Source organism: Alligator sinensis, unplaced genomic scaffold, assembly GCF_000455745.1.
Source record: "Alligator sinensis unplaced genomic scaffold, ASM45574v1 scaffold404_1, whole genome shotgun sequence".
Taxonomy (NCBI): Eukaryota; Metazoa; Chordata; order Crocodylia; family Alligatoridae; genus Alligator; species Alligator sinensis.
The window spans coordinates 5,217,905-5,230,724 of record NW_005841839.1 but is presented as its reverse complement, the minus strand read 5'-3'; the positions used below and the strand labels follow the sequence as shown (position 1 = coordinate 5,230,724).

General features: G+C 50.3%; 1 protein-coding gene across 12 annotated transcripts in view; it reads left to right on the top strand.

The window, feature by feature from the left end:
- Positions 1–268: 268 nt before the first annotated feature.
- The window catches only part of AMDHD2 (amidohydrolase domain containing 2), a 30,369-nt gene continuing 17,817 nt past the window's right edge, over positions 269–12,820 (top strand). For 6 of the 12 annotated variants that reach the window (XR_003094091.1, XR_003094101.1, XR_003094097.1 and 3 more), the window contains exons 1-11: positions 269–1,345; positions 1,925–2,061; positions 2,479–2,618; positions 3,255–3,309; positions 4,067–4,279; positions 5,960–6,048; positions 6,447–6,591; positions 7,672–7,779; positions 8,560–8,628; positions 9,290–9,391; positions 9,999–10,049. Coding sequence is in view for 4 of the 12 variants with exons in the window: in XM_025204322.1 (XP_025060107.1) it covers positions 1,263–1,345; positions 1,925–2,061; positions 2,479–2,618; positions 3,255–3,309; positions 4,067–4,279; positions 5,960–6,048; positions 6,447–6,591; positions 7,672–7,779; positions 8,560–8,628; positions 9,290–9,391; positions 9,999–10,049 (1,192 nt within the window). In the remaining 8 variants the exon portion in view is untranslated. Of the gene's footprint in view, positions 1,346–1,924; positions 2,062–2,478; positions 2,619–3,254; positions 3,310–4,066; positions 4,280–5,959; positions 6,049–6,446; positions 6,592–7,671; positions 7,780–8,559; positions 8,629–9,289; positions 9,392–9,998; positions 12,527–12,694; positions 12,806–12,820 lie in introns of those variants that run through there. The other 6 variants (XR_003094094.1, XR_003094093.1, XR_003094090.1 and 3 more) reach the window with 6 other exon arrangements.

Sequence of the window (12,820 nt, the reverse complement as noted above, 5' to 3'; positions counted from 1 at the left end):
GCCCCCACCGGGCCCCTCCTGCAGCTCGCGGCAGCCGGCGGAAAGATGCCCTTTGACACCCGTGGCTTTGGGGTCGGGCCCGGAGACTCCATTTCAAGGGCGGCTAAACGGGTCGCTTAAAATCCCACAGGACCAAAATGACACATGAGTTGTCGGGGCGCCTTGGCCCTGGCTCCCCAGAGCGGTGGGGAGCCCCTGGCCCCCCCCCCCCGTTTGTAAGCGCACACTTGAGTGCATGGTGCAGTCAAGGATGATCCTACCTGGAGCTAGACCTACAGTCCCCTCCTGCCCTACTAGTCCGTGTTAACATATAGCTCTGGGCAGCCACTGACTGGTGCTCTAACGGCAGCAGGGAGCAGTCGCTTGTCCTTAACTGTGCTGTGGCTGTTTGAACTAGTGTGTGGCTCTGACCTAAAGGTTCTTCCTTTCCCCTGGCTCCTTCTCCCTGCCCTATTGCTGCTAGAGGTGGAAGGTGACTGCTGGTGCAAAGGTCCCTGCTTAGTTGCAAGCAACTTCAAACTTTTTTTCCTCAGGAAAACGCTTGAAATATGTTGGGGCCTCCCAGCCAGCCGTCATACAGGGTTTGGCAGTGTTTGGGTTGGGTGGTCTTGTCTTTCTGCAAATCTCTAGCTTGAGAGTCCAGCAGCAATAGCTGGGCTGGGAGCAGAAGGTCTAGGGCTCCAAGTAGCAGCCTTCCCCACCCCTGCTCTGCCAGTCTTACACATCAGTCCTGCAAGCTGCTTCATGCAGGCAAACCTTTGCTCCTGTGCCCAGCCCTGCTGACTTAAGGGGCCTGCTCCAAGGAAGTACAGTGAATTGGGGGAGCCTGAACAGACAACATTCATGAATTCAAGTTCTTTCTTCTTGCTTTTCCACTTTTTTCTCCCTCCACTCAGGTTTTCTCTTTTAATTTCCAACTCACTCCCTACCACCACCATGCCACCATTTACATCGCCCCCATTCGCATGCATGCCCCTTATCAGCTTGTACCAGGTGGTGTACCCACACATGAACATTCCTACCTCATTTGTCTGATTTCTGTCTCCTGTACTCTCATTCTCTATGCTTCCTTCTTTGAAAAGCCACATCTTTTTCTCATCTTCCACTAACAAATGCAGGAATCATATCAGGATCTGAATCCCAGACCTCATCTTTCCTTTCTCATTCTTCCATATATGTCCCTATGAAGTGTTTGGGGAGTAACCTGCCCTCGGCATCATTCCCTTTCTCTGTTTCAGGTCTGGTCACTCAGAGCACCAACAATGCCATCCAATAAGTCTGTCTCAGATGCCCCAATCTTCCAGTTCACAAACTGCCGGATATTGAGAAATAGCCAACTGCAGAGGTGAGTGTGTAGTATGGTTTACCTATTTGTGTCTATCGAGTGCCTGGGGAAAGTGATGTTGGACCCCAGAATGCTGCTGCTCAGAGGAGGAAAGTTCTAGGAGCTGGGCCCAGGTCTTTTGCATGGCAAAACAGAACACTAACCTTGGGATTCCCAGATTCTTATAACATCCTAAGCCCTATAGCAGACACATATATGGTGAGTTACCTATGTAGCAGCCCACTAGAAGAAGAGGAGACTCCTGTCATGATCATTTCATCTGCCCTATGCTCTTTCTGCATTCTTTCCCTGCAGGGAGAAAGAACCCAATGGTTTCCTGACCTGCTAAATAGAAGAATATAGATGTTGGTGGCACTGGCCTGGCAGGATAGGAAACTCCTGAGGATGGCAGTTCCCAGGGGAGAGCATGCTTGGTGCTGAGCTGTTCTGGCCTCCACTGTCCATAATGCACCTGGGGCTTAGGCTCCAGGGATGTAGGGATGGCCCATCTGATGTCCAAAACCACTGCCAGAGAATGATCGTTGTCTGGGCCCTCTCTGCTCTTGGGAGTGATTATTGTATGCATGGCTCTATTTTTAGGGAGGACCTGTGGGTGAGAGAAGGGAAGATCCTCAACCCAGAAAAGCTCTTCTTCGATGAGAAGGGGTTTGCTGATATTCAGCTGGATTGTAAGGATAGCATCATTGCTCCCGGATTTATAGATGTGCAGATCAATGGTAAGACGTTGTAAGGTGGGTCAGTTTGGTGACATTTTACTTGGAGTTGACTCCAGTAGCCTCTCCCCAGTGGCTACACCTAAGCTCTGGCCTTCAATGCCTACTGTCATGCTGTCCCTCAGTGCTGTTCCAGTGTAGGCCTCAGACCCACAGCAGATTGCTGTTCTCATGGTGGCAGAAGGAGTCGCTGTCTCTTGTGACTGGTATCCATCAGGCATGTGTGTCAGGGGTTCCTTTTTTCTCTCATCTCCTCTCATCCTTCTCCTACTGACATGGCTTGGGTTAAACAACAAGCAATTTTCAACAAGGTCTGCTCTGGCTGTCTTGTGCTGGGCACTGCCAGAGGTAGATATGCCAGCTGTACAGAGAGTGGCCTAACAAGGTAAATTCTATGTCCTCGTTTTCTTTATGATCCAGGAGGCTTTGGGGTGGATTTCTCCCTGGCTACTGATGACTTCAAATCAGGGATCAACCTGGTTAGTCAGAAGATTCTCTCCCATGGAGTGACCTCCTTCTGCCCCACCCTGGTGACCTCCCCACCATCAGTCTACCACAAGGTACGAGGAGACCATGGAGCTGGCTCCCATAGTGTAGGAGGCTGAAGCTGGGTCAGCCCCAGCCCCAGTTATACCTCAACCTCTGGGAATATGGTGGCATGTGGGACCTGGGCTGGCAGCTGCCTGTTGGGATGTGTCATGGATGGGAGGAGCTGAACTCTAGACCTGGGTCACTTGGTCTTAACCTTCAGACAGCTGACGCAGTAGCGTTCCTAGGGTCCCTTCAGGCAGCTGACAAAGTCAAATGGGGACTGAGACCTGCCTGCTCTGAGGGATATGTTGTTAGTGACACGTGGTGGTCTCTTTGGGAGTATAGTGAGGGCAAGGCACTGGAAGACTGAAGCAAGGGGGCTCTGGGGAGGGTCTTTTCTGAAGATCAAGGTTTTTCCTAACCTTAGCCTCGTTGGGTTTTCCCACTGTCAGGATTGCTGTTGAAAGCTTTACACAGCAAAAGAACAGCTCTGTGCTAGGTGGCACCATTCCACTGAGGAACAGTTCCCTCTCACCCTGCCCTGGAATAGCAGGGGCACAATCATTCTCTTCTGTACCCATACCCATGGGCCTTGAATAGGGACCTTCCTACAAGCAGGAGGGGTACCATGTCTGTGAGGTTTCTAACAGGTCGCTTTCTGCTAGGTTCTTCCTCAGATCAGCGTAAGAAATGGAGGAGCCCACGGAGCAGGTGTCCTGGGTAAGTAAACAGCAAAATCACCTCCTAGTCCTCTTTCCCAGTAGCCTCCCTGCTGTACAGGGCTTCTTACCTCTGCAGCAGGTGGAGACCACTGCAGAGGCGAGCTCTTATGGAAACCACTGACCATGGCTGACAGAGGCCTGGAGCACTATATTTTGAGGAGGCCAGAAATGGAATGGCCAGGGCTCCTGGAGATCTCCACTGGGATATGCAAGTTACCATGGTCCTCCAGACTGCTTCAAAACATTGAGAAAATGACCTTGCTGGGTAGTGCGTGGCCCAGGGTCAGCAGGCTGGCTATGCTGGTAGTGATGATATCTCTCTCTTCTTATGGAGTACAGCCATTAGAGACCCTCATTTTTAAGGGGTGGACCACCCAGGCACCCCAGGGTCATCCCTATCTGAAACCTAGGGGTAAGTCCCCTGGGGAGAGTCACCTTTCATTGGCCATGGTATTTTCCTCAAATCTCAGTTACTGCAAGCTCTGTGTGGAGTAGAAAGCAGGAAATGGGGGCAGCATGGTGAGTTTGGAGAGGCAAGGGCCAGGAGAGTAAAGATTATAGTTTTATGACTAATACAGAGAGAGGGGGAAGAGCCTTGACTTTTCTTCAGCCCTACAGCCACCTGCTCCATTCTCAAAGCCATCTGGGAGGGTGGTGTTATGGCTGGTCCAGGATACCACAATGGGTGCTTTATTTTTGTTTATTCAGAGAGCAGGAATAATTATGGGTGTTCTTTAATCCTTTCCCTTGGGCAGGAGCCCATCTGGAGGGGCCTTTTATAAGTAGGGAGAAGAAGGGGGCTCATCCAGAGCACTGCCTTCGCACCTTTGAGTCAGGAGCCTTCCAGGACTTGCTTGCCACCTATGGGGCCCTGGACTGCATCCGGATTGTCACTCTGGCCCCCGAGATGAAGAGGAGTGGTGAGGTGATCGAGGAACTCACTAAACGAGGCATCTGTGTCTCACTAGGTAAGGCCCAGTCACAGAGTGGGAGGGCAGGTCCAGAAGGTCCCTGAAGATCCTAATATGTACTACTTACGTTGCAAATCCTGGGCATCATTCACTCTATAGCACTGGTCAATACCTGGGTAAAAGTACACTGATGTTGATAGCAAAATTTAACACACAAATGAACTGCCTTTGCTAACTGGACTGGTTCATTCTGAGTGTAATACAGAAAGCTTTCTCCTTTACCAGATGCATTTCCTGATTTAAAGTGGTACTTGAGTAGTCCCTATTATAGGGCATGAATTGAAGCCTTTAGTATTGGATTTCCCTCCCCAAATTCTTCCCTTCCCTCTCCCTAAACACAAAAGAAAAAATCCCTCTGCTTCCTTTCCTTATTTGTGTAGCTGTGCTATGTCAAAATCCTACACAGCTCTGGAGGTCTGCAGTGAAATAGCAGTACCAAAACTCTTCTGTAAATATCAACAGTGCTCTTCTGTCTTTAGATGGCTGCATAGCCACAAACAGTAGCACAGTTCCCAACTAGTTGGGAGTAGCTCATTCTGCATTTATAGTGGCAGTGTTTTAAAACTCTGTCATGAACAGCCAGATTCCACTCCCACACGAGTGAGCAATATGGAACTGAGCAAAGGAATGGGGGTCTGTATCTACGGGCAGAATATGATCCATGTTTTTCCTTAAAGGCCCTAAGTGAGGCCAACCATATGAAATTGTGCACAAAAATACTAAAACATCCAAGGTGAGTAGATTTGGGGCATATAGCTTGAGGTACCTAAAGGAAGTCAGGCTCCCAGACAGTACCAAGCAGGGATTCTTGAAACTCCACCTTTTTGATGTGCATCCTAACCTCTTTGCAGAACTTAGGACAGTGTCATTTCAAAGTGAAAGCCAGGTCTGAGACTTTTAACTCTTGCACATTGAGCTGGCTGGATTTTGCTCATGTTTCCCCCACATTCTCCTCTTTGAGCTGAGATCAAACCAGCTTTTTTTAGATGCCCTCAAGTGCTGAAATTGAGCCACTTAAAATGAGGGTTTGCAACAGAACTGTGATTGAATGCAGTGTTCACTACCCCACAGCCCTCATCAAAGAAAATATCCAGAATGGCAGTAATCTGCTAGCAGAAGGTCCAAGGACCCTGGAAGGGGTTAGGGCTTTCATCTTCATCAGGGAAACAAACATTGTGCTGTCAGTGTAATAAAAGCTCCAGGTTTCATTAACATCTTCCCTCTAGCTGTCAGATTGGAGGGCCAGAGAGTCTCATCTTTTCTCTCCTTCCTCCACTCTTTCTTCCCCCCCCAAACAAACAGCAACCCAGTTTTCGAGTAATAGTTCCTAAAAACATAGACACCAGGAGAGCATGTCCTTCTATGGCCCTAACCTGACCAAAAATCAGAATCCTTCACTGAAGTCCCTGGAAGCCAAGCAGCATATGTGTGTGTTACTCTGCAGTATTGACCCAAATTCATCTCAGCCTCCAGTGCCTCTAGGCATATTTAGGTGTAATTCTCCAGTTCACATTGGAGAGTCCATTGTCCAGTTCTCAGCTGTACACCGGGTGGCTTTCCAGCACTGGAGCATCAGAGCAAACTTGCAGCTTGTGAACTGAGTGCACCGTCCTCTTGGAAGTCAATGGAAAGAGGAGAAAGGAGTCCAAGATTTCATGTGGCACCCTTTATTCACAGGTCACTCTGTGGCTAATCTCTCTCAGGCAGAGGAAGCTGTCCAGCATGGTGCTACCTTTATCACTCACTTGTTCAATGCCATGTTACCCGTAAGTAGCTGGGGAAGGGGGTGTCATCACCTTCCTTGCTCCTTTTCTCTGTCTTGCTTCCCTTGGGACTTATTCTTGTCTCCCATGTGCTGTGCCCTGTCTGTGGGAATTAAACATGATCTCTACATCTAAACAGAAGACTCTGCTGCCTGAGCTAAAGGACATGGGTCTCTTAGCCAAAGGCTATAGCAGGCTTGCCAGCCTCTCTGTACCCCAGCTACATATAGGAGACAGAGCCCCCTCGCTGACTGGAGACTCAGCAGACTCACTTCCCCTCTTCACTCATGTCCAACTGTGGCTGTCATGGCAGCATGCCTAATTGTAGGAAGCTGGCCACCTGTGTGTTTCTCCAAGGTAACCACCACCTCTCTCTCTCTGTCTCCTTTCCCCATGCCCAGTTCCACCATCGAGACCCTGGGATTGTTGGGCTGCTAACAAGTGACAAGATCCCCACCGGGCGGAGGGTGTTCTATGGCATGATATCAGATGGCATCCACACCAACCCCGCTGCTCTGAGGATCGCACATCGTGCCCATCCCAAAGGTGTGTCCCTGCGGTCCCCTCCTGTCCGCACAGTACAGCACCTTCTCCCAAAACACTGGATCTGTAGGAACTGACCTCCTTGCCAAATACAGTATCCTCCTCCAGTGGTGCTGGACAGGTTGCTGTTACTTCAGAGCCATGTGTATCTGAGGCCCTCAACTCAATCTAGAACAGTGCTTCAGTGGCCTCTGATGTTGACTCTCAAGCTGTGACATACTGCTAGCAGCTTCTCTGTTTCCATTGAAAGAGGCTTAATACACCTGAGTTGTTTTGTTGATATTTCCTTGCAAGTGATTGCTGTAGCTGCCCAAGTGCTGTATGGGGTTGGGACTGGGATTAGCTGGCTTCCTGAGGCCGTCTCCCTGTTGAGTGGTGATTCTTGCAGTGGATCCAGTAGACACCCGTTCTGTGAAATGAGTCAGGGCTGCCTCTGTCTCCCAGTAAATGGGTGTCAGTGTCACACATCACTGTCATCAACCTTGCAGTAGTGATATCAGAAGAATGGCTCTGGCTTTTCTTGTGGAGGTGACCTCCCCAGGGTGGAGCAAAGAGTGAATCTTAAGCTGTCACTGCCTGTTCTGTGAACAGACTAAGGGCTCTGACTCCAAGGACATTAGTCCTACATCCTTCTCCAGCAGAGTAACAAATGATTCCTATTTATCGATGTTCCCACTTAGTCCAGTCTAGTGCTGCTCTTCAATTCCCCCAACCTTCCCCATCATCCTCACTTCTGAGTTTACATTTCAGCCTGTGGCTTCCCTTTGGTCTATGAATGACCCAGCCCAGGGCCTGATCCCCTAACCCAGACTTCTTGCCCTGTGCAGTGTCCTCGTTCTTCTTCCTACTCGCTTGTAGTACTGAGCTGCACCAATATGGTATGGCAGCTCTGAGAAGACACCTGCCATGTGTTCCAGTTTATTAGCCTCTGCTCTGCAAGCGTGCATCATTCTGGCTGTTTCTTAAGTCTCTCCAACTGCTGCTATTAGATATCCCAGAGAGTGGAATGACCAAGACTTGTTCATGTGGGGTATGATATAAGCAGCTGTGGAGCTAACAGGAGCTACTCCTTGTTTCCCTCAGGCATGGTGCTGGTGACAGATGCCATTGCTGGAATGGGGCTGGCTCCAGGAAGGCACACCCTGGGCCAGCAGGTGATTGAGATAGATGGGCTGAACACCTACATTGCAGGTGAGTGCTCTTCCTCCTGCAGCCCTCCCAGACAGCCCCACAGGCTGCAGAACAGATGTGAGCCCTGTGCACACTAACCCCAGGAAGACTGGTAGTGCTGTGAGGGAGAGTATTTGGTTTCCCCTCCTGTCCAGAGGGCCCTGTTGTTTTGCTTTGCTTTCTACTGCTTTCTTCCTTGCTTTCCAAGGAATTGCACTGAGAGGCTCCATGGAGCCCGCGCCTCAGGAAGTTGGGCACCTCCTGTGGGAAAAGGCTCAAGTAGACATCATTTTGCTCAGTTTTCATATCTTGACTGGGGCTGGGGGCTGCTCTGAGCAGCCTTCCCTGTGATTGTAGGGGGAGAGACTCCCACTGAGTAAGATAACAAGGACCATTTTATTCCATTCTTTGGTTTAAAAACCCTGCCCTTTCCCAGGATCCTAGTGCCCGTGAGAGCAAGGCCACCTACTGCACTGAGGCAAGCAGGGGCTGAGCATGCTTTTTCCCCTGCCTAGTTCCAGTAACACATCTCAAGCAGTTGGTCATCTGTCTAGTCCCCTTCTCCAGCTCTGCCATAGCCCCTCAATCCTGCTTTGTCACACCCACTGTCCTCCCTGGCCTTCTCTGGAGCCAAAATTTCTGCTGGCTTGAAATGAGGTTTGAAAGTCGTCATAAGTTGTTCCACTCCTTGGATTTTTAACCCCAGTGGGTTGTGCTAGGACTCATGTATGCTCCCTTCCTTGTGTTTAAATGGCAGGTGGATCTGCTCAGTGTCCTGTCTTTTCTCCTTGTCCCCCACAGGGACAAAAACCCTGAGTGGCAGCGTAGCAACCATGGATACATGTGTTCGACACTTCCTAGAAGCTACAGGTAAGCCCAGGCTCTTTGTTGCTGTTTGCGGACTTTGGGGTGGAGAAAGCTGCTCCCTAATGTTGCCACCTTTTCCAGGGCAAAGGTCTCTTTGGCTGGCCGAAGGGTGTTCGGCACCTTAGATGAGATTAGATACATTGTCAGTTTCCAGCCCCTTGCCAGTGGACTTGGGACCAGCCAACATGACTGCACTTTATCAGGGAGACACAGTAGGCTTTATGGGGACTGAAAGCAAAGAACCCTGCCCCCAACTGCTCCTTACTCCTACAGGCCCCACTGATGGGATCTCTCTCTCCCAGCCCCATCCCATTAATGGTTAGATAGCAGGGCCTGCAGTAATCTTGCTCACCTGCAGGCTCCTTTCATCCCTGACAGCTCGGCAAAGCATCATAGCGCGACTGCAGCCTGTAATGGGAACTGAAGCAGAATGCTGGGGATACCTTTGGGAGAGTCTGGGACCCTGCATAGGTCCACCTGGCTTTAGTTTCAGTCCATGGCTGGCCAGCCACCAGCAACCCTGTGGCTGTCATTGTCTTGCAGAGTCTGGGTTTAGTCAGCCTGTTGCTGCATCCACTGAAGGGCTGCACAGGCTGGGATGCATGGGGTGGTATTCCCCAGGGGAAAAGTCTGCATTTAGCTTCTGTCTCTCTCTCTTCCCAAGGGTGCACAGTGGAGACAGCACTGGAGGCTGCGTCTCTCCACCCAGCCCAACTCCTAGGAATTGAGCACAAAAAGGGGACCCTGGACTATGATTCAGATGCAGGTATGGATGTGAGGGAAGGGTGACAGCTCCTCCCAACCAGCTGCTGCAGCACCTCCTGATGGGTGAGGCTGGGACCAGACAGACATGAGCTCCTTGTCCCCTGTTCTGGTCCCTGTAGAAGGACCTGAGAAAGGCATAGGTGCAAACTCCACCACTGTCAGTGCTTCTACTACACCTCCTCTTTATTGGGAGGTAGGATGGGGCTGGCACAGCTGTGACTTTCCTGGGTTGGCTTCTTTTGGGAAAAGCTCAGTAGCGGGATGGCCTGTCATTTCTCCATGGGAATGGGGACCTATTCGTTCTTTGATATCTGTTTTCTGAGCTAATTATTCTTGTACCATCAGATCCCTGTGGCAGGTTTTGGAAGCCAGAGGTGACTCTAGGCACTTCCAGCACCCCATGTTGGTTCAGTTGCCTGGAGCAGGTCTTCTCCTGCTTGGGTTACATGTTTTAATTGTAAACTGGGACCCTTGCAGTCCTAATGGCAAATCCTTAGTGGGACTCTGCTAGAATCCAGTCCTTTGCCATCCCAGCTCCTGCTAATGGAGGACATCCTTCCCAGTCTGCTGCCACTCTGACTCCTGTTTGCTCTCCTGGCTGTCTGCAGATTTCCTGATGCTGGATGACAGCCTGCATGTCCAAGCCACATACATCGCAGGTGAGCAAGTCTGGAGGCAGGACTCCTTTACTATATGAAACCAGAGAATCGCCTGGCCTTGGCTTTGCTCCCCACAGCCCTAGTGCCAACCGTTGGCTCTTCCAGGTGCCTTGGTCACTGGGCCCTGGCAGCTGCATCGCCCTCTCTCTCCAAATGCAACATTTTTTTAAAGACCTATTTGGGGCTTTCCTTGAAGGAATCTAGCACCAAAGAGCTGTTCATTCTAGAGCAGCTGCTGCTTCCAGTCTCCAGCCATGCCTGCAACGAGTTCATCAGTGCTTTGCTGACAAAGGTGAGCATGGCAGGGATCATCACACAGTGGAGCAGCTGGAAAGATGGGGCAGCTGTCCTTCCTGGAACACCTGAGCCGAGTTCCATAGTGGCTGCCAGCACTGTCCTGTGCCAGTCTGAGACTGCACAGCCCTGTGTACTTATCAGTCAGATCCAGCGCACACACCTGATCCCAGGAGCTAAAGCCATTTCTGTCCCTCACACTGCCTTGATCTCTCCCTGGGGGCAGTCCTCCACACAAGAGCACCTGGTTCCTAATGTACAGCTCTTTTATAAAAGTGTCTCTGCCCAGTGTAAAACTGCTCTGGTGGAAGCTCAGGAGTGCGTTGTGAGCCTGGGGAGGAGACGGTGCCTCTGCCCTGCACTGTCATCCAGGGGCTCCAAGGTCCCATCACACTTCTGCTCACCTGTTACCCAGAGCAGTACCTCCACCCATGCACTTTTGGTCTTGGGACAGATGCAGTCTCTAGGGTGTGACTCTGCAGGGCAGGTTTCTCCCTGGGAGCAGGCCTCAACGCTGTACTCCAAATCCGAAAAAACAAGACATCCCTGGCCCCTTGTGCCTTCCTTCTGCTTGAGCATTGAGTCTATTTCAGGTGGCCTCTGTTGCCTTCATAGACAACTTCCTGCAAGAGAAAGCAATGTTCTTAAGCCATACACACATGCAAAATGGATCTGACAGGGTCTGATATATATGCCCATCAGTATCTTAACATACAGCTTCCCTAGAGGATTTTGCATTGCCTCTTAGTTTCCTGGTGCCAGCTAGGAGATGCTTTTGCTGTCCAGCATGTATCTCTGCCATTTCCAACACAATTGCAAGCCACTGTGCGTCTCAGGATGCTGGGGTCTTTCATGGTTTATACCCCAGAGAGTCTCTCTGAAATTAGGCCCTTTTAAGATGGTTGTTCATCTATTCATTATTCCCATATTCATTATCATCCCCTCAAGGATTTGTCAAACAGCTTTCTGCCACTTAACAGCTCTCCCTAATTAAGGCTGTGAAATAATTTCCAGCCCAAGTCTGATCTTGATTTAGAATTTATGGCCAAGAAAATGTGTCTGAAATGCCTTGTGACTAAGGTCAGAAATGATGCCCAAAAAACTTCTGGTCCATCAGAATTTTGTTAGAGATGAGACTTAAAGAAATGTGATGAGCCTTACCAAGTTTAAAGGTGATATAGAACCCCTAAAGTCCGAAAGAGTTCAGTTGGGTTTTTTCTTCCATGTAAAAGCTTCCAGTACCTTTTTTAAACCTGTGAGAACAATGCTTGAAAGAGCCTTCAGGACAAATATAACCCCTGCTGGAATGACTGACAGCCCTGGAAAATGTCTAGCATCTGGTGCCTAGGTCAGCAGAAACTAAACCCTCCAAGACTGCAACATTTGAAAGAGACATCAAATATCGTGCTGTGAAATATTACTTAATCTGGCACTACAGGACTCACTAACAGAACTTCTGACAACCATGGGGTTGCTGCCCAAAAATCAAGGGAATGCTAGGACAAAAACTATTCCAGACAGACCTTCATTTTAAAAAGGCATTTCGCTTAATCTCTTAGTGTTCTTTTTTTCCCCTACCCAAAAAACTAAATGCTCAAAAGGAAATCTGCTTACAGCATGGTTGGGATAGCTTGTATAAAGGTATGTTTGAACCTGCATATTGGATAAGTATTGTTGAAACTCGCCCATGCCTTCTGTTCCACCTATGTTCGTGGTATGTCATACCAAAATGGCACATTTAACAGCTGGATTTAAGGTTGTACGTTGCAACTCCTTTGTGGTGCACTGGATAGAGGGTAGTTTGTTGAACTGGAGATTAATATATTCCAAATGATGTGGTGGGATTTGGTATTTGACAGTGGAGGGCAGCATTAGGTTAGGTGTGGACATTGCCTTCACCTAGGACTTGTGTTTAGGGTCCGTGTGAGGAAAACCCATTGGAAAACTGAACAAGTGGCTTTTTTTTTTCCCTTTGGCGAGGGTGAGTGGGAGGAACAAGCAGCAGAGGCGCAGGCGCTCTCCTGGAGTTAGGCCTCTGCTTGGCAAACGTTTCTGCGCTGCTTTAATTTTAAGCACGGAAGGAAGCCGTCTGGGATTCCCCATTCACCGCAGCGGAGCGAAGGGGCAGAGCTGCCTGCTGGCCGTCGGGCCCGGCTTAGCTGCTCTGCCATCTCGGCGCTGCGGTGAGTGGCTTTTGCTCCAGCCCCAGGGCAGCAGAGGCTGGGCGGGCGCAGGCGGCCCTTTGCTGAAGCCAGGAGGCCGCCGGCGGGGGCCCGGGCCGGGGCTGCAGCGGGCGGCGTAGCCCGGCAGGGGGATCCGTGTTTAATAAACAGCGTGTGTACTTTGCGCAGGTCTCTGGCTGTGTGTGTGGCGGGGCGGGCTCCTGGCAGAGCTCGGGCTGGGGGGAGAAGCGGAAGCCCTCGGGACGGGCTCCGGCTCGGCCGCGTCCATAGCTACTGCTCGCGGGCGGGCCCGAG